The following is a 21187-nucleotide window of genomic DNA, read 5'->3' as shown; positions in this document are numbered from 1 at the left end:
ACACCCTATGGAAGAACTCCCTGACAGCTGTAAGGGAGTAAGCACTCTCACTGTCACTTGACCCCTTGATGGAAGGTCAGGGATTCAAACCCAGGCCACCCAACTCCAGTGCCTCCAAAAGCCTGTTCCCAAACAGCAATGACAAGATGATGTCCTCCTAGCCCAGCCCGTAGCTCCAGACCTCACACAAAGCTCAAGGACTAGCTATTTAACTGTCAGTGGTTCATCAGGAAAAGCTCAACCACTGCTACCTTTACAGTGTTACAGGCACAAAAACAACAAGGCGAGGTAAAACCTTGCCATTCATTGTGGCTTCCCCGACTTCTCAAGTGACCTGCCAAGAAGCACAACATGGGGGAAAATCTACTGCTTTAACTCTAGAAATCCATCAACAATCAGATTCTTGGCTTGCAATACTTTATCTTGAACCTGGTCTTCATCCACCAGAGAAAAGCAAAATTATACAGAAAGCAAATTAAGAACAAGCTTTATTAAAAAGGCATATGTCTTGCTGGCAACTGGAGACGAGCTTTTTCTTCCTAGTTTAGCCAGGCCATAAAGCCCTGTAGAAAAAGAGACATCTCAATTTCAGAATGTAGTCCTCTATTCAAGAATACGTTGCAAATGGGTAAGGATTATAAATATTACAACAGGTCCAAAATAAAAACACGGGGGCTGCAGGGGAAGCAAGCACACTTTTGGGGGGACTGGAAAGAAGCCAGGGCCATCAAGACAAGCAACACTGCCATCAAGTGGTAACTGTTGTTCAAGTCACCCCTGAGGTCTACTGGGTTGAGGATGACTAAAGCAGCAGACCAGAATTCTGGAGAGGGAGGTGGAGAAAGGAGAGAAAGGAAGAAGGGAAGATGAAGAAAAGGAAAGAAGAGTAAAAAGGAAGAGGAAGCCTCTACTCATGCCAGGTCCCATACCCACACCCATGACTCCATGAGATAAAGGGGCAGGTCCAGCAAAAAGTTGAGAAGCACTAATCAAGATAAAAAGGTCAGATATGATGTCACTACAGTGCTTATATTTTTCAGTAAAGTTTTACTTGTGGTGAGGCACAAGAGTGCATACCTAGGGAGGCTGAGACATGAGGATCACAAGTTTGAGGCCAGCCTCAGCAACTTAGTATGAGCCTGTCTCAAAATAAAAAAATAAAAAGGGCTGGGGATATAGTTCATTGGTAAAGTGCCCTGAGTTTGATTCTCAGTACCACCTAAAAAAGAGTTTTATTTGTTGTTATTCTACTAATATCATTCATTAAAATTTCCTAAATGTACATAAATTCCTACAAATTTGGCTATACACAACAAAAATCACAGCCATACAATGCTTTGACTTTTTTTTTTTTTACAATAATAGTCATCATAACATTCAGATTATATACTTTGCTTTTCTCATTACTGTTTATATCCAAAATTGTATCTAATGTTTACTAGACTTACTTAACCTTACCATAAATGGGGCATATTGATACAGCAGTACTCAAAACACAGAAAACCGCTGAACTTTTATTCACTGGACTATTTGCTTGTACAGTGTTCTTATCTCTATGAAAAGAGGTTTTCGGTCTTTTTCTTTTTTTCCCCAAGGCATAAAACTTTGAAAGCTTCTGTTGTTGGTAAAATGCACAACATATAATCTGAAATCCTTAAATGAGAAGTATTAGATATTAGACTAAGACTAAAATTGTTCCCTGGCACACAGGTTAACAAAAGATCTGCCTTTTGCCGTATAATATATTATGTTGTATTATCATTACATGACCCTTTTGTTTTCATTGGTGGTTCTCAATTTTTCACTGGGCACCACAGACACCTGGAGAGATTTCAAAATATAAAGTTAGACCAGCTCCTTTGTCTCACAGAGTCAATTATATATTAACATATATGTAATATGTTAAATTATTATGTATCAATTATATAATGATTATTTCTTAACAATAATGAATTTTCTTTAGTATGATATACTGGGAAAAGAGGCTATGGAATGTAAGTACCGTCAAATCTCTAGTTAGAAGCTGATTTTCAGCCTTGGTAGCTGGCCTGACAATTAGGTTAGATCAGGGGTAAGAAAGCAAACACCTGCAGCGTCCTGTGCCCTCAGTACCATCCAGAGCCCAAACTCCCCACAGTGGGAAATGGCAGCAGAAAGGCAAAGCACCACAGGTTTGGTTTCATTTGGCACATCATCAAATTTCCTTCCTATCTACTATCACGTGTTTCTTATCACTGCATTTCCCCCACCACACTGGCTCTTTGCTTCTCCAGATCTACAACACTTCTCAGAAAAAGGGTCACTGATGGCTAGGGGTGTGGCTTTTTGGTACAGCACGTGCCTAGCATGCTCAAGGTCTGGGTTCCATCCCCAGCAAGGCAAAGAGGAAAAAACAAAACGTCACTGATAAATCCAGAATGATTTGAGGATTGAGACAGGAAGTCCCTTGAGTCCTAGAGCAGCCTAATGAAGAGGCGCAGACCAAGACTAGAAGATCTGGATTGGACCTACTGCAGCTGTTTATTGTAAGTAAGCCCTTGCTGCTCAAAGTGGACCAGATACATGAGAATCACTGGGGAGCTTTCAGAAATGGAGATGTTCAGGACCCTCCTAGACCTACTGAATCAGAATCTGCCTTTTAACTAGATTCCCAGAGGTCTCATAGGGATGCCAGCATTTCCCCTGCTTGCCTTCAGCAAATGGTTGGGTAGCTCATCAGCAAGACTCTGAAAGAGGGCAAGCACTCAGGGCCCTTGGCTATGCCCCAAACACACTCCCAACCTTGCAACAGCGTCGCCATGGTTGACTAGCACTCCCCTCTGTGGAGTGAATAGTTTACCAAGTATGGTCCTTTCAAATTCTCAGAATCTTTCACCCAAAGAACCCACAGCACCAAGAAGGGACAACATGCTTTCCTGGATTTCTACAGCAATTACTGTAAATGGCTGCCACAAACTTAAAGCATCGTGAGCCCTGTGCTTTAAATTTAAGGCACCATGTAGCTTTTAGTATCCTATTTATTTCATGATCTGTGTTTGTTCTGTTACAAAAACATTTGTCTTCCCAAGTGTTCGAGTAAAAATTGGTGACTTCCTACTTATAATGCAGTTTCCCTTTTGTGTAGAACCTGCTGGGCACCTGACCTAGTGCCTACCTGAGAAAAGAGATCTACCCCTTGGAGGTTCAGAATTAAATCCTGCCGTCTCAGGCCTTGCTAACTGAAAGCTGGCTTTTTTTTTTTCTTTACTATTTTTAATTGTAGGTGGTCATAATACCTTTATTTTATTTGTTTATTTTGTGTGGTGTTGAGGATAGAATCCAGGGCCTCACACAAGCTAGGTAAGCACTTTACCACTGAGCTACAACCCCACTGGAATTCTTACAAAAGACCACTGGTCACTGCTGAATTAAAAAAAGAAAACAGAGCTCTTTTTTGTGGTGCCTTATGGGAGATCAGCTGCTCCAAGATGAAGTTGAATATCTCCTTCCCAGCTATTGGCTGCCAGAAACTCAATGAAGTAGATGATGAGTGCCTACTTCATACTTTTTGTGAAAAGTATACAGCCACAGAAGTTGTTGCTGATGCTCTGGGTGAAGAATGGGAAGTTTACGTGGTCTGAATCAGTGGCAGGAAGGACAAACAAGGTTTCCCCATGGAACAGGGTGTCCTGACCCTTGGCTATGTTCACTTGCTACTGAGTAAGGGGCATTCCTGTTATGGACCAAGGTGAACAGGAGAGAGAAAGCACAAATATGTTTGAGGTGGCATTGTGGATGCCAATCTGAGCATTCTCAACTTGGTTATCACAAAAAAAAGAAGAGAAGGATATTCCTGGACTTACAGATACTACTGCACCTCATAAACTGGGATCCAAAACGCTAATAAAACCTGCAAACTTATCAACCTCTCTTAAGGAAGATAATGTCTACCAATATGCGGTCAGAAAACCCTTAAAAAAGGAAGGCAAAAAACCCAGGACCAAAGCACTGAAGATTCAGCATCTTGTTACTCCATGTGTCCTGCAACACAAGCACCAGATTGCTCTGAGGAAATAGTGTACCAAGAAGAATAAGGAAGAGGCTACAGAATATGTCGAACTTTTGGCCAAGAGAATGAAAGCCAAAGAAAAATGCCAGGAACCAATTGCCAAGAGACACAGGCTTGTCCTCTCTAAGAGTTTCTACTTCTAAGTCCGAGTCCTGTCAAAAATAACAATTTTTAAGAGTAACAAATAAGATCAACTCTTGAGGGGGGGGGGGGCTGGAGATATAGCTCAGTGGTACAGCACTTGCCTAGTACTCACAAATCCCCAGCACTGGAAAATAAAAATTAAAAGAAAAATAGTCTGATGGATTTGGGAATGTTTGCCTGCAGGTATTAGACAAACAAGTAAATTCCTAAATACCGATTAACCTCCCACCTCATTCAGACAGGTTTCCAAAGTGTAAAATTCAGATTCTTGCAACTTAATTACTTCACAGGGAGACTGTACCTAGAAAAAGTCACACGCCCCTGAGTAAGGGACAAGTTAACTCTGTTGGAGATGATATTTGCACAGTCTAATCTCTCCACCTCCATCCACATTGCTCGACTCCCTATTTCCTCTTTCAATATTTAGTTGGAGCCATACTCCTTACTAATAACCCTTCTTGCCAGGTTTTCACTTATCTCATAATCAGAACTCCCAAATTAAAAACAATCCTATTTATCCTTCAGTAGTGCTATTATTGCTAAGCAAACAGTGGATCTTAAATTTCTGGTGGTTGGTTCTAGTAGTATTTTCTGAGTGGGATGAAAAGGAAAGGACAGTACAAGTACCTCTGCCTCAAGTTTTTCACCTCCAGGCTTCCTGGCTGTTTAGTTGAAGTGTACACTAGCAGAACACAAATGCAGAATGGTCCGTCATTCTGAGCACCAGACACCGATTTATGCTTCTCCACAGCACACATGTATGACCTTCATGCCCAAGACATGAGCCTCAGCTGCCCATGGGTTGAGCCACTAACACTGACCAGAAGCAGAGATTTTGCGAAGCACAGCACAGACTCCCTAGGACCTCTGGGGAAAGAAGCCCCAGGGCCTCTCAACTGTCTTTGTCTTTCCCTCAGCTTCAGAGGACTAAATGGAGTAGTCACAGACCACAGCAGAAGGCTCTGGCATCTCTGTGCCCTGAGGATGGGGAGCAGACAGTGGCACAGAATGAACTGATTTGGGAGACAACTGATTTGGGAGAAGAAAAGTCACAAACAGAAATCAATCTCCCTCCCCTCTTCCACACTCCAGTCCCAATGCTAACTAATGTGGAAGGAGGAGAGAGAGACTGACAGCACATAAGTCCACACAGACACTCAGAACTGTACTTTCCATTCAGTGCCAGACCTTGGCCAATAGGGAGACACCTGAGCACACCCACTTGAGGCAGAAGCCTGCGGGAACTCCCTGTAGGGGGAGGCTCCGTAACTGAAGTACAGCCAGCCACAGCCATCAGCTCATGCTGGGCATCTCTGGCTGAAGCCAAGGGCATGTGCAGGTCAGAGGTGAGCTGTGGAGCACCACCCACAAGCTGAGCGCCTGCACTGCACTAAGCATTTTAAAACCCACATCTTCAACATGCTCAGTTCCTCCTCCAGGGCAGCTTCCCCCTCCCTCTGCAGCCTGTGGGCTCCTCCAGTGGGCATGGGAAGACTGAGGCACTGCTATCCCTGCCCAGGCAGGCAGGGAGAAGAATCAAAATCCCTCCACCCAGCACAGTAGCTCCACTAGGGGCCACAGCAGAAAGGTGCTGGCAGAGTGGCCACTCCACCCATGGTGCCCCCACAAGGTGGGGATAAGGAAAGAGAAGCTGAGTGCCAGGAGCACAGAGGGACCTCTATATCACAGGAGTGAACTTTCTGTTGGAAACATTCAATTTGATTTTTATTTCCAATGTTATGAATTTCAAATATTTTTATAAAACGTATGAGTAATGACATCATGCTCCTTTGGTTCAATTGGTGTGGTAAAAGGCATAATTAATCCCAGACTGCAAGTAATTAATTTAGATAGCCTGTTCTAGCTCACAGCTCCTATTTGGGGAAGGCTGCTGACATCTAAGTGGGGCCTTCACCACCACCTGGGCTTTGAGCACCTGAACGTGGGAGCACTATTACCCTAAGCGAGTTTTAATGTCCTTCCCCACATGCAACTTTGGAGCTGCCTCAGCCTCCCAGATGCCGAAGTGGCCAGCTCTCTGCCCTCCGCCAACACAAGGGGCCTCCTGGGTCTTGACACTCTTCCTTCATTTCCCTCTAGGGTGGCCTTACCCTCGTATCTGCCAGGGGAGTCGCATGCCTTCTGTGGGGTAGCCACACGCAGGAATATCTGCTGCCTCCATGAGTGCCGCCGGGTCTTCACTGGGGTCCCACCAGAGTCACCAACGTGGTTTGCTTTGGATTCAAGGTCCCTAAAATTACAAGGTAATGAATTTATGACTGATAAGAAATCATTACTGTTTTTTTAAAATTGTTTTTCTCTAAAAGCAGAACACTAAATTATCAGTTATTTTTGCATAAATAATTTGATAGTCATAGCAGTTACAGCATGCTCACAGTGCTCAATACTCCTAAATGACTACTTTCCTACAGTGCATGAAAAGAGTGAGAACGCACACCCTGAAACAATTTCTATTTGGAAACAATTTCTTGGAAAAGGTGTTAAGAAATGCTCCACAGGTCACAGCTTCCAATTGGGCCTTCCTTGGTGCCACTTCAGAAAACAGAAGCTGCCTACAGGGGGTGCTATCACCAGAGCCCCAGGACCCCATCCATGTGTTCTCAGCACAAGCCTCCATTGGGTCTACATCACCAAAACTGCCACCAAAAATGAAAAACTGAGTTTAGCTACACAGAACCATCTAGGCAACAATTGTGCAGTTGCTTGCTGGCAGTGACTGCTTTGTATTTAAAACTACAAAATATAATTGTCAATATTATAAATACAATTTAATCCTAAACCTCCTTCCTATTCACAGGACCACTTGGGGAAGTAGTTGTAATTTACCCTTAAATATGGACACACAACGAAGCTATCTCCCCAACTTATAGATCAGACACGTTAATTTAGGACAGCCACAAACGCCCCACCCAGCAACACTGCTCTCAGAGCCCTGCTTCACACTGAATCTACTGAAGATGACATTAATAAGAAAACTTCAGTCAAAACTGGAGAGCAGGTCAACTGCACATTTTTTAAAAGACACCCAGTAAGAAAAAAATGTATGAGAAAGAAGATACAATAGATTTAGCTCAAATGATTTTTTTAAATGGCATAAGAAATTAAAATAACCCCATATATCTGACAATTCAACACTATAACATCCAGGTTTGATATATCTAATTCAAGCCCTACCTTTTTGTGTTCATAAAGTCAGAGGTGTTATTTTCATCTACAGGAGCCAGAAATTTTAGAAAATTTGGCACAGAGGAGGAAGAATGAAGTTTTTTCCGCAGGGCATTACGGTACGAGATGCTGAGAGTTTGGTCAGAAAAAGAGTTTAGGATAAAGAAATATAAACACACAAAGTAAAAAAATATAAGCTTCAGAATTTTAAAAACACACATTTTCATTCTACTGCTAAGCAGACCAGGTAAGAAATTAAAAATAGTTTACAAATAAGATTCAACTTTCATTTTCTGTCAATAAGATTCAATTTTAAATGAATGGAATCAATAAATGAATTTTTTTTTAAAAAATATGTCCACCTTCCAAATGAATCTTCCTTTCAAACCAGGGAGAAAAAGAAATTAAAAAAAAAAAACAACACAATTTTCCTGACAATCAGGAAGTTTCTGATATGGCACAAATGGTAGTGAACACAGTTAAAGCTGTTCAACTGTGTCTGTATGTGCACACCAAGGGCAGGGGAATATGAAACTAAGTACATACAAAGTCTGTCATCAAGATTACTTTTATATTGTTCAAAAAATTAATAGCAAAATTTAACAGTGAAAATAGTAAGATCCATTCTAAACAAAACTAAACACACACACACAAGTGATAGTTGGGAAGTGCTGTGTGGACATCCCCCCGACCCCCAAAGGGCAAGTGCTCAGCCAGTGTGAACTCCCAGCAAAGACAAACGACACTGAGCTTGCCATGCGAGTGTGCTCACCTCTTCGGCACAGCATTCCCACTTTGTTCTCCACTGGAATTATGTTTTAGGTACTTAAAAAAGTTTGGCGAGGAGGCGGAGGGGTTAAGACGAAGTGGAGGAGCAGGCGCCGAAGGCTGGCCTGAGCAAGGCTTAGACTCGCCCACAGGTGGATGGTCCACGCTAAACAGCAATGGGAGAGAGCACGGGGTTAGAGGGGGAAAGGAGGCAGAAGGGAGGACTGCAGCAGGAGGAAGGAAGGAAGGAAACAAAGGGAAGGAGCACAGACGGCTGCCTTGTCTCATGTCTCAGTAAAAACTATACAGAAGCACAGGGCTTCTTTCCACTTCTCTTCATCTCTGCTCTCCCCGGCAGAGACAATTTCTAGTAAAAACAGTGTGTACCAAAGGCCATTCTTGATCGTTTCCCACTTGTCTATGCTCCCAGTGTTATTAGACTTTTTTTCTCTACTCCATTTCCGGCAACTGACAGGAAAAAAATCTAAAATTACAACAAAAACAAAGCAAAAAAAAAAAAAAACACCTAAGGTTTTAAAAACACATCTCCTTTTGAAACAGTATCCTGCCCTGAATTTCAATGTCTTATTTCCTACAGACAGGAGAAAACGGTTTGCAAGAGGGAAACAAAGCAAGATGACCATTCTAGAGAGAAAGTCAGACATTTCCCTGCCCCATATCTTCTCATCATCAATGTCAGACATGATCCTGCACAAAGCTACCTTCTTAAAGGAGAAAGAAAAAAATGGTGAAACTAAGTTGCGGCACCTTTAGCTGTGTGCAAAAGAAGACTTGTCAAGAGAACCAGGACTTTCCAGGTGGGAGGGCTTCCATGACCACCAAAAATGCCAGAAAGAGAGGAGGGGGTATACAGGAGTTTAAGCAGAGAGGAAGCAGTACATGGAAAGGGTGTTGGGAAACAATGGAAACCTATGTGGCTAAGCAGGCTGTGCCGCTCTCGATGTATTTATTAAATAGTTGCTGGCAGAAGACCTCCTTCTGTGATCACAGTTGTCCAGCTGAATTCAAAGAACCAGCCATGCTTTCCAATGGGTGACTGAGAACATTGCCCACAGGCTCTGCTACATGAGTCCCAGATGATGAATGCATGTCATTTCTTGAAACATTTCAAACACCACTGCACAGACTCAAGCGGCTGCATCAACCTCCTCTACCTGTGGACAAACTAGACAAGCCCCACATGTGTCCTGGAGCTGCTGCTGTCACCAGAGGAAGGCAGCCACTGTTTACAGGTATGGCCCTAATTCATACTTACCTCTGAGGGCTTTTAAGAGATTTTTAGAGGTATTCTGTATCTATTCAACATCTATTCATAGTCTCTGGCACTTAAGATTAATCACTAAGGTGCCTGGAAGGAACAGGGAAAACTTCTGTCACCATGCTCTTCACCCTTCTTTATAACCAGAAAATTCCAACTGTTCACTTGAAGCCCAATTACTAAACTTTGTAAACCTGTTACAAGAATCCAGAATTCTGAGTGCAAGAAATTTTAGACAACATCTATTCCAAGGTTTTCCCAGGTCACAACTAGCTTAAGACAGATCTAGAGACAGGACCCAGGCTGCTGAGTCCACCCCAGTATCCAAAGCCTGTCTCTCCCACTCTGCCTGTATGAATACTGTGCCTCAATTCTAACACAGCTTGCTTCTAGGTTTCCAAATGAGAGTCTGCTCACCCACTTGCCAATTTGGTAAAGATCAGCTACCAAGTTACCAGCTACATGTTAAGGACCATTCTGCTTAGTTTACCTACTCCCTGACAATACCCATACTTGAACAAGTAGCAATCATCTCTTATCTGCACACTTCCTAGGGGAACTGAGAACACATCACTGCTGCCAGTTTTATCTTTTTAAAGCAAGAGTAAACCTGACTCAGGTTTCTCTTTCACCCAGTGAGCATCCCCCAGACCCGCCTACCTGGTTAGTCAGACACATCCCAGCTATTTACACAACAAATTTTATGTTTTAAACAAATCTTACTTTCGTTCGTGAGGCGTCTCTGTGCTCACTGAGTGATACCTCATAAGTTTTCTCTGAGAGACCCCTGGAGAGCCCTGAGTGGGCTCTGGAAGTTCTGGGCATCCCACCGGGAAATGACTCAGGGTGTTTGCTCGCCTCCTGAAGGTCTGCTGGGGGGAAAGCGAAGCAGGCTCTTCTGTGAAATGGCCCTCTGAATCACTGGACAAGTCATCTGAAGAGCCAAGGAGCTTGAAGGAACTCTCAGAGATGGGCAAGGCCTCCTTGTCACCCACAGACGGCTCCTGGTAGCAGACAGACAGCAGATCAGACACTCTACGGGGGATTTGTGGGATTTAGAAATCTCTAATCCCAGTGCAGAAAAACATCGCAGACACATTTGATTAGAACTTTTTCTAGTGGCCACCAAAAATATGACATAAAGATCCATTAAATACTTGCTTGCCAGAGACAAGATGCTAGTTTGCTGAAGAAATGGTGGAAATGCCCAAAAGCAAGAATAAAGACCATCATCCATAACACAGCTGTCCTGAGTAGAAACACTATAAGTAGTTCCCTCGCCCTGGAAAACAGGACTCTCCTGTTGCTTGTAAGTAGCACGAGTGCTGTTCCCCTTGTCTCTGTTGTTTCATCAAGTTTCTTTATCTTTGCCAAGCACGTTCAAATGTTACTCACACCTCAAGGCTCTCTCTGAATTTGATCTAGTGCTGAGGTTTCACTTGGTAATCTTGAAGTTAAAATCTATATCTTATATTACTCTTAGATTATAGAATCTCTCTCTATAGGTAATTGTCATGATTTAGAAGAAAGCACACAACTTCTTCCTGTACCTCACTTTCTTATCTACAGAGAAGAAAGTACAGTAAAATTTTACCTATTTCAAAAAAACAAATAAGATAATACAGCTGAAGTATTCTGTGTACTATAAATATTATACAAATGCAAGTTATTGCTTCATTAAGGACCGCACAGGACTGAGTTCTCAAACATTAATAATCACAGCAACATTTTAACACTGTATTTTTTAAGATGCTGTTGAGAGAATGAACCGTTACCACTTATGCACACTAGTATTCAGCACTGCATCCAGGACACAGCAGTGGCCAATACATTTTTATCAAATGACAAAATAAGACAAAGTATACCAGCAGGCCCCTACTAAAATTTCTAAGAGGGTCAGATACATCAGTATAACTAGACAGAAAAGCAATGAGTTCATTTAATGGTGGAATGGAGAACCCAATTCTACCTTTTCATTTGATACACACTAAATAAAAAAGGCAAAAAAATACAAGTATATATTACATGCTATTCAAAGTAAATACCCATTTTGTGGACTTTCAATTTCATGTGTATGTAGAAACATGTTTGTGAACTACATAACATTAAATGTGTTCCTTATTCTTGGTTATGGCCTAAAAACTTTGAAAGCCACATATCTAGAAGAGATCACAGAAGAATTTAAACCATTCCTGTGGTAAGGAGCTGGCCTCCACAAAATTCCTCATTCTTGCATCAGAGCATACTCTAATAACAGAAAGAAAAGTTGGCCTCTTCAGCAAAACCCCAAACCCCACTTTTTGGCAGTTATGATGTTGAATCAGGTTCAGATATGCCTGAATATCTAGGAAGAAGGATATGAGACAAGGACCTATATCCAGGTTTGTTATCAAAGAGAACTGTTCACTGCTATAATTGTGCTTGGTGGCAGATGCTTATTTAGAAAAACATTAATGATTACAATCATGGGGCCAGCTAGAGGATAAATTAAAGTTTCAGGAATTTAAGTTGTATATTTCTCTGAATTCACAAACCCCCTTTTGAGGCTCTATTTTAATTATTTTTATTACTAAAAAATCTACTTGGGAAGAAAATTCATTTGCTACATTGTGATGAATTAGAGCTTAATTGTCTAAAATTGTGATCTTATTTCTTTGTTTATGGAACAGCATCTGCTTTTTAATGTAAAACTTTTGTCATGGTAGAACTACATGACCAGCCCCTCCACCTGCACCAAGAAGGCTGGAAGTACCAAATTTTGGGGGAATTGGCGGTATGAGGATATTTTTTTGTTCTTTTCAATAGAGACCTATAGTTAGAAGATGAGCAAAAACTTTTGGTTTCTCCAGTGTCATAAAAAGAGATATGTGCTTACTTTGCTGATGTTACTTAATGTGCTAGACACAGAGCTGTCCAGATCCACGCTGGTAGAGTGTTCCTGCAGGCCTTTGGCTTTATTACCCTATTTGAAGAAAAGACAGTTGAATTATGAGCCCTGAGGCTGATGCAAAGGCATCAGCCACAGGCATGTTGGTCTATTTATATAAACTCAAGAAAAAAGCATCCATTGAGAATTGCTGCTAAGCATTACGGACATTAAGAAAAAAAAAAAAATCAACATTTCTGTTTTTTTTTTTTTTTAATTGTTGTTTTAAGTACCACATCAGGCTAAACATTCCAACACACTGTGGATCAGTCCTTTGGCAGGAAAAATAGGCTGGAAAAAGACAATCCATGTACAAAGAAAAGCAAGTACTCAAACAAGCACTCTCAATTGTTCTCTCCCAAGTCACATATCATCATAACCAGCCAGCTGCCCATACCCTGAAACCTATTTTTTATCCTTCTAGAAGCTCTCGAATGCAGCCCTTCCAACCCTTGTTTTATAAATGGACAGTTTTTAATTATCTCAGGAGATGTTTAATTATCTCAGGAGATGTTACAAATTTTGTCAGAAATATCCTCAAACAAAATACATTTTAATTTTCTTTAAGTAAATAATGTACGTTTCAAAGGGGATTTGTCATAAAATCACAAAGAACCACAATAAAATAGTGCAAGCTCCAAAAAGGTGTGAAACTTAGACAGAAAAATTGAATGTTGATTTTTCAGATGTGCTATCAAGGCTATGTATACACCTGGAATGGGTTGGTGGTGGTGGGAGGGAATGATTTCTTAAAGAAATCACAGATGGATGAGTATGTGTACTTTGTTCTTCCTATGCAGCTGTAGTTGGTCAATTTTTTCTGTAACCAGCCAGAAAGTAAATATTTTATGCATTCTGAGTAATATCTTGTCTGTGGCAAGTATTTGATTTTGCAAAAAAGCAGCTTTAGACAATAGAAAAATGAATGAACATGACTGTGTTCCAATACTACTTCACCAACAGGAGGTGGATGGCAGACCCCTCTATACAGTTCCAAACACTTAACAACAGGAGCCCACAGAAACTGGTTTTTTAAGGTGTCACTAGTAATACCAGGAAGAACAGAACACACACCAAATATATCATCTGTGCTCTGTTCAAGGACTGGCCAGTGAAAAACACTATTTGGGGAGGGAAAAAAATCCCATGGAATAGAATACAAAAGGTTGGAGAATATATCTTTTTAAACCTTGGGCATGGTGGGGCACACCTATAATCCTAGCAACTCAGGAGGCTGAGGCACAAGGATCACAAGTTCCAAACTAGCCTCAGAAACTAAGTGAGGATTTAAGCAACTTAGCAAGATCCTGTCTCAAAACAAAAAGTAAAAAGAGCCAGGATGTGGCTCAGTAGTTACTGGCCCCTGGCACAGGGTTACTGCAATCCCCAGTACCAAAACAAAAAAGACTGACATTTAAAAACAAATTTAAAATGTAGATAACATTGTTAGAAGACATAAAAAAGCTTGTACATTTTTTTATACTTTATGATTAACACTGATATAATAAAAGCACAGAATTAAATCTTACACTTTCTTAAAAAGTGATTTAACTTAAATCAGAAGAAATTAAACCACTTACCCGGGACAAAATACTTTCTAAAGACTCTGTTAAAGATCTCTTTGCTTTATTTTTCAGCATATCTAGCCTAAATCGAGTGGCACTGACTGGCAATTCACTTCCAATATTTTCTGCTGCAATCTGTGATGCCTGAAAAAATAAAACCATGAAAAGTTAAGTGATTTTTAGCTTCCTTAAGAACCTCTAGAATTCATCTTTTTGGAACCAGGCCATCATTCTGAATCTGCCTATGCTCTCATCTGCTCCTTAGTGAAATGCCTATAGATCCAGGAGACAATTTGTCCTCGAAAGCTTATTTTGATTATCCCAAATAAAATGAAGAAATGTTAAGTCCATTAGAGGAGTTCCCTCTCCCTTAACTAACAATAATGTGAAACTGAAATCATAAAGGAGTTTGACAACCACTAAATGAAGTTTATTGCTACTTATTAACAAGGAGGTATGTTAAAAAAAATGAAAAATCCTAAATTAAATTGCATCTTAATATGGACTCTTACCTGATTGCTTCCAGCTGGACAATTCTATTAGAAAAACACACAAATAAGCAAATGCCCTACTATTCTGAATTCCAACATAGTCTTCATTGTAGCTATTACATATGTCATGCATATAAAAAAGCAGAGTGACTACTGTAGCAAATACCTTTGCTACCACCTAGGTCTGGCTGAGCTATCATTGCCATGCACAGGGGCTCTGGAGCTGACACCCAGATCAAATGGCTCTCTCTGGTCCCCAGCCATGTGGCCTTGGCCATCTCAGTTCCATCACTTGAAGACTGAACTTTCCTCACAGAGCTGTTATGAGATGTTAATAAACTGACATACATTAAAACGCTTTAAGCAGACTGGACCTCAACAAATGTCAACTATCTACTCCATGCCTACTATCTACTCTATATGCCTCTTCCTCTTACTAGGAAGTATTATAGACATCCTTGAAGTCTCCTGGTCAACAGCCACCACCCTCCATATAACCAGTCTCCTAAATTTGGTTTTTATATCAATTCATATTTTGTACATTTACATATATGTATCCATAGAACATATGTTTATGTGCAGCTGAAACTTTTATTTAAAGTTTACTGTACAAATTCTTTTATTTTAATATTTATTTTTAGTTTTTGGCGGACACAACATCTTTGTATGTGGTGCTGAGGATCGAACCTGGGCCACATGCATGCCAGGCGAGCGCAATACCACTTGAGCCACATCCCCAGCCCCCTGTACAAATTCTTCTGTAATTATCTCTCCTTCCAAGGTTGTTTTGGGGATATATCCGGGTGGACAAATGTTCTTTGACTACTTTCATCAGAGTGCAGTACCTCACTGTATAACCAATGTATTCATGTTCCTGTTGTTAAACATTTGCCCTCTTTTCTTTGCTCTTTTTTTTTATTTTTTAAATTTTTTTTCTTTCTTTCTTTTTTTATTGGTTGTTGAAAACATTACAAAGCTCTTGACATATCATATTTCATACATTAGATTCAAGTGGGATATGAACTCCCATTTTTACCCCAAATATAGATTGCAGAATCACATTGGTTACACATCCACATTTTTACACAATGCCATATTAGTAACTGCTGTATTCTGCTACCTTTCCTATCCTCTACTTTCTTTGCTCTTACAAAGGAGGCTTCAGTGACCTCTCTTAAACAGATTTCTTACATTCACATGAAAGGTTATGCCAGGTAAATAATTAGGATTCCCTTGCTGGGCCACTGAAATTATGCATCGTCAGCAATAACAGATATTGTTAAGTTTCTCTTCCCTAAATGGTACCAATGCACAGTGCCAGAATTAGCACAGGAGAGTCACATTTACAGGATATTATATATTTACATTTCTGTCAATATGATAGGCATAAGATGTCCTCAATATGCCTTCCTTGATTCCTATCACTATTAAGCATCTTTTAATTTCATTCAGTAATCTGATGCTCAAAGATAGTACATTTTCTCTGAAATAAAGAAACCCTAATTTTCCAATGAACACTACACAGTTTTCAAGGCAAAGAAAAGGTTACGCTAAGAAATACATTCAGCTTTGTATAAGAACATACCTCAAAAAATGATTACTGGCTTGGAAATTCCTTCTAGAAGGGAGACTGCCACTTACTTTTGTGTTTTCTTAGTCCTGAACATACAATCTCTGGACAGACAAGCTTGATGAAGAGGGAGAGGATGGCCAGGAGCGGTGGCGCTTGCCTGGCTCGGGAGGCTAAGGCAGGAGGATGGCAAGTTCAAGACCAGCCTTAGCATTTAGTAAAGCCCTAAGCAACTTCACAAGACGCTGGCTCTAAATAGAATATAAAAAAGCCTGGGGATATGACTCAGTGGTTTAAGCACCGTTGGGTTCAATCTCCGGTACCAGAAAGAGAGAGAGAGAGAGAAAGGATGAGTGGTGATCACCAGGCAAACCCCTCGAGACACACACCTGAGGCAGCATGCAACTTGCTTTGCAAATACTAGCTTAGTGCCTGGTAATGCTGTACACTATAGGCAGGTGCTTTGACAGTTAAGATGGGTCCTGTGCTATCATTTCCTAAGAACAGAAGCCTGCTCACACTTGAGACAGTCTCCAGGGTAAAGGAAATTATCTACAAAGGGCCCTTAGGGAGCTGATTTTAATACCAGTTTACCCACACAGTTAAGACACTACAGAAATGCTTTCAAACTGAGAATAAGATTTTCATAAAAAAAAGAATAAAACTGTATTGATGGTTCTGACAGGTAAGGAAAATATTGGCTGAATGTCTAAAAAAAGCAGTGATAGTAAATCCCACAGAGAGAGACAATAAACTATACTTGTGTAAGTTTTTAAACAAGGCCTGAATCTCTCTTCATATATATTATCTAAGTGTATTAGGTATTCACCTAATTCAATGCTGTTTTTGCTCTCTTCTACCTCTAAACAGATTCTTTTCTATGACTAGAAGATGATAATCTAAATATAATTTGGAGTTAATGTGCAAACAATTTAGAAAACAATATTCATGTTTATCTAAAAATATAAATCTAGAAGTCTCTCCTTTGAAGATGATACTGGTTCTTAGATAATTAATTTATAATTTGGGGGCTCCATAGTGAATTCTACTACAGTCATCACACTGTCCATACTTTAATGGGTGGGAAAGTCTGAGTGAGAGAGCTTGGACACAAGTGATAAACTGATGCAACACTGTTCTCAATCTGGAACCTATAGTCCCAGGATGGCACCACCAGCATCCTTTTACAGAAAAAGCATGGAGAGACTGCAACAGTCACAGTATGATCCACAAAGCATGAACTGCTGATATGCACAAGAGCAGGGACAAGGCTTGGAAAGGCCATGATAAGAGGACAAAGCCAGAAATAAAAACACACACTGCAAGATTTCACTTATGACAAGTTCTGGAACGTGCAAGACTAATCAAGGGTGAGAAACAACTCAGTGGTGGCCGGAGGAGGAGGTAGTGAGGACAGACTAAAGAAAGATAATGGGGTTCCTGTCTGGAGTGACAGAGATGCTCCACATCCTCATGTTCAGGTGACCTAGTGTAGCAGTCCTCAAAACTCAGTGGATGCTACAGGGATGATTCATGTGACTTGCTATGAACAAATTTTACCTCCCAAAAGTTAAAAATGAATACCGAATTCTACTTAATAAGATGCATGCTAAAGTTTTTAGGGATAAAGAGCTTATAAGAAATTTTTTCCAAAAGGCATCAAAAAAACAAGGTGAACTAAAAGATGGACAGATGCATAATAGAGCAAATCTAATTGAATGTTAAAGTCTGCAAAATCTAGAGGGCATCTGAATGCATGGCAGAATCCTTTCAACCTTTCAGTATGTTTGAAACTTTCCTAATAAAATGTCAGAAAGAAAGGAAGACCAAAAAACTCATCTACTGGAAAATGGACCCAGACTAACCCATCAGTAGTTATATAGCATTACCTTTTGTTAAATTCCTTTAAAAAATCATGATCAGAATAGGCTTGGCCACACATAAGCTAACTGGTTGACCTCTGTTCCCTTTTTCTCATCTCTAAAATGGGATTGTTACTTCCCACCACAAAAACACTGTTGCAGCATGAACAGAATAATACACATTAGGAATGAGAACTGCATCTGATGCGTAGCAGCATTCAGCAAGTCACAGTTGATTTAATATTAATTTTTGTACATTCCCTGCAGATACAAGTAGAAATGATATGCCCACTAAGACAAGACATCCTCTAAGAGTGTGTGTGTGTGTGTGCGTGTGTGTGTGTGTGTGTTAACTGTTGGTCTTTGCCCAAACTGACTCCTTTTCCATAAGATCAAAAAAATTGTTCAGTTTCTTTTTGATAAAAATAAGCTCCTCTCTCAGCACTCAACACTATCCTTTTATTCTGAAAAGTTCATACATGTCACTACTGATGTGTGCTAAGACTCATTATCCTCCACCAATTCGAAGACTGGTGACTAGGGAAGTTGTTTGTCAGAGTCATGATCCTTTTAAAAGGTACAGAGAAGACCTGCCTAGGTCACATCACAGTACATTTCTAAAGACCATGGGAATTTAGATACATCAAAAAGGCAACAAAATCCATGGGGTTAAACTATCTGACAGCAAAAAAAGCAACCAGGATTCCATTGGTGAATTTCATAAATGTGATCCATCTATAAGGCTATTACCGCTCTAAAATCTTGCTGCTCAGAGCCCATGAAGTATCCAGCCTGGAACTGCCAACCATAATTACGGCCACAGCCACAAGCCTTCCAGGCCACTGTTTAGAAACTCCTAGTCAAAGTGCTGCAGAGCCCAGTTCTGCTTGTAAAGCTCTCATTTCCACTAACTACTCTGTTTCGAAAATGGAAAATTCTCAAAAAATTTAATATATTTCTCCATTGGACAGATCTATGCCCAAACCATAAAGATATTACACTGGTCCATAAAATTGAGTTTGCACTTAGGTCAAAACTTTCCATCTACCATAAATGCTTCATTCATTTCCCTGACAGTTAAGAATTACTTCAAAATTATCAATTTCCTGTTGGAACAAGGAAATTGACTGACTCAGTAAGCACACAAGAAAAATTTTTAAAAGGTACAGAGAAGAAAAAGAAATGGGTTGAAAAGTGCACTAGGGGATTCACTGGAAACCAATTGGGGCGATCCATTCACAAGTGGACAGGAGACTTGGAACCCAAGGCTTTCCTCCAGGTCCAGGCTAGGGAGCAAAGAACAGCAGCAAACCACAGTCAAGATCCAAAGACATGACATACTGACATCAGCGCCACTGCTGTGGGGCCCTAGGCTGTCAATGAAAATAAACTATATGGGACATTGAACAGGAGCTCTAAGAATTCAGAAGGACTGATTGTCAAAGTCAACCAGAAGGCAGAAGTCAAATGAGGGGAGTTGCTAAGTGCATATCCAATTAAAACTGCACCAAGATTGGCCAAATTATATTGTTACATTGTGTGCATGCACAAATATGTAATAATGAATCTCACCATACTATATAATTATAATACTTCAATAAAAAACATGGACCCCACAAAAATACTGCTTCAGTTTAGGTTTCTGAATAGTGAAGGGCACCCATGGGGAGAGCAGAGCACTGAGCACTAACACGCCTTTTGCCTTTGGAATAGGTACTCACACAAGGTTAAAAAAGATAAAGGCACACTGGGTGCAATGGCACATGCCTGTAATCCCAGCAACTTGGGAGGGTAAGGCAGGAGGAGGAACTCAAGTTCAAAGCCTGCTTCAGCAATTTAGCAATGCCCTACAGCAACTTAGTGAGACTCTGTCTCATAAGTTTAAAAATAAAAAAGGTTGGGGAATGTAGCTCACTGGGAAAGCACCCATGGTTCAATCTCCAGAACCAAAAAAAAAAAAAAGGTAAAGGCAGGATGCTTTTGCAAACTAAGAAACTTTAACACTGTCAGTAATACTGATTTTTATCTAAATTTTCTGAAAATATAAAACACATATGGTTTGAATCTATTAATGATGAACTGATTCACACGGCGTTAAGAGACATAGGAAAATGAACCAGTGCACCACGTACAATAAACCCTAAACTCAAAGGTTTTTGAAGGCAGGTAGCCCCAGCCCCTGACAAGGTACCCCATCAACAGCAAACCAAAATAAAGCTTGTGGACAGAAGATAGGAGGGAGGCTAATAACACTTAAACCAAACTGTGTAACACTGTATTTGACATGTTATTTGACTACCTTACAGTTTCATAGCATTTACACTATAAAAGACTTGAAGGTACTCTGTGTAATTCCAAAGGCAACCATGCAATGACATTCCCATTTCCTAAGGGAGAAAGGTAAAGCCACACAGACCAGCTCTCAGCAAGTCACACAGCTCCCAAAGCAGTATCCATTCTGAACTTAATTCTCCAGATCAGAGCACCTGCTCTAACCCCCAGGAGACACAGAAACTTCTCTCATCTTCTCCAAGCATAATCTAGCCCTGCCAAATTTCCCCTATATGTGTAACAAATGAAAAGAAAACAGGGAGAAAAAAATGTTTCAGCTTTCAGAAAATCCCCAAGACTCCGCGTATATTGTCCCAGTAAAAGTTTGTAAGAGACAAAAGTGGCCTACCTGCTTCATCTCCCCGACGTGGATATGTTCTTTCTGCTTCTCTTCATACAAACATCTCAAAAAAGAAATGATCAATTCATTCTCTCGCTGCTCACTCCTTGGTCTCAATTTCTTTTAAAAAAATCAGAAACAAAATATATTACATTTATTCTTAATTATCAACAAAATTGCTAAACCATCGCTTTGGAAGTGCAAACAGCTTCCACCTAGATTAGTGCTTTTATTCAATCATCTCACCAGGGGGCGCCAACAATCCTACTAGTGAAGACAACTTTTAAAAAAGGACAGACAGTAGTGCTAGCGGTTCAGATTTAACTTTTGATATGTGATGTTCTAAGAAAAATTAAACATCAGAAAGAGGCAGGCAAAAATGTTTAATAAACACTTTTTAAAACACAAGCAAGAAACAAGATCCATGTAAACACCCAGAGGTCAAGAGTCATCATCATAAACTCTTTTAGTTAGGGAACACAGTAACTGGATTCAGGGTCACAGTTTCATGCGCCAAATATGTTCATCATGAAGCACTTCTGAGTAATCCCGTGAGGCACAAGCTTCCACACAAAACTTCATAGCTGTTCTTTCCCTCTCCCATCCCTCCCTCCATTCCTCCTTCCTCTAAATTTTAAGTCTTTTAATTTTTAGACAGAGAATTAGCAAAGCACCAC

At 40.4% G+C, this 21187-nt stretch overlaps 1 protein-coding gene and 1 pseudogene across 12 annotated transcripts in view; one reads left to right on the top strand and one right to left on the bottom strand.

Moving 5' to 3' along the window:
- The window catches only part of TBC1D1 (TBC1 domain family member 1), a 294222-nt gene that overhangs the window by 129858 nt on the left and 143177 nt on the right, over nt 1-21187 (bottom strand). For 7 of the 11 annotated variants that reach the window (XM_081303872.1, XM_081303876.1, XM_081303868.1 and 4 more), the window contains 7 exons: nt 20520-20630; nt 13932-14060; nt 12301-12387; nt 10149-10429; nt 8151-8312; nt 7388-7507; nt 6304-6443 (listed from right to left, as the gene is read on the bottom strand). In XM_081303872.1, coding sequence (XP_081159998.1) covers nt 6304-6443; nt 7388-7507; nt 8151-8312; nt 10149-10429; nt 12301-12387; nt 13932-14060; nt 20520-20630 — 1030 coding nt within the window. The remainder of the gene's footprint in view (nt 1-6303; nt 6444-7387; nt 7508-8150; nt 8313-10148; nt 10430-12300; nt 12388-13931; nt 14061-20519; nt 20631-21187) is intronic. The other 4 variants (XM_081303877.1, XM_081303878.1, XM_081303870.1 and 1 more) reach the window with 2 other exon arrangements.
- LOC308654459 (small ribosomal subunit protein eS6-like) lies at nt 3468-4213 on the top strand (annotated as a pseudogene). The gene has a single exon. The product of its transcript is annotated as a small ribosomal subunit protein eS6-like (transcript).

The sequence above is a fragment of the Spermophilus citellus genome, assembly GCF_964194105.1.
Source record: "Spermophilus citellus genome assembly, chromosome: 8".
NCBI classification, from domain to species: Eukaryota; Metazoa; Chordata; class Mammalia; order Rodentia; family Sciuridae; genus Spermophilus; species Spermophilus citellus.
The sequence above is the reverse complement of the archived record's forward strand: the minus strand, read 5'-3'. Positions and strand labels throughout refer to the sequence as shown.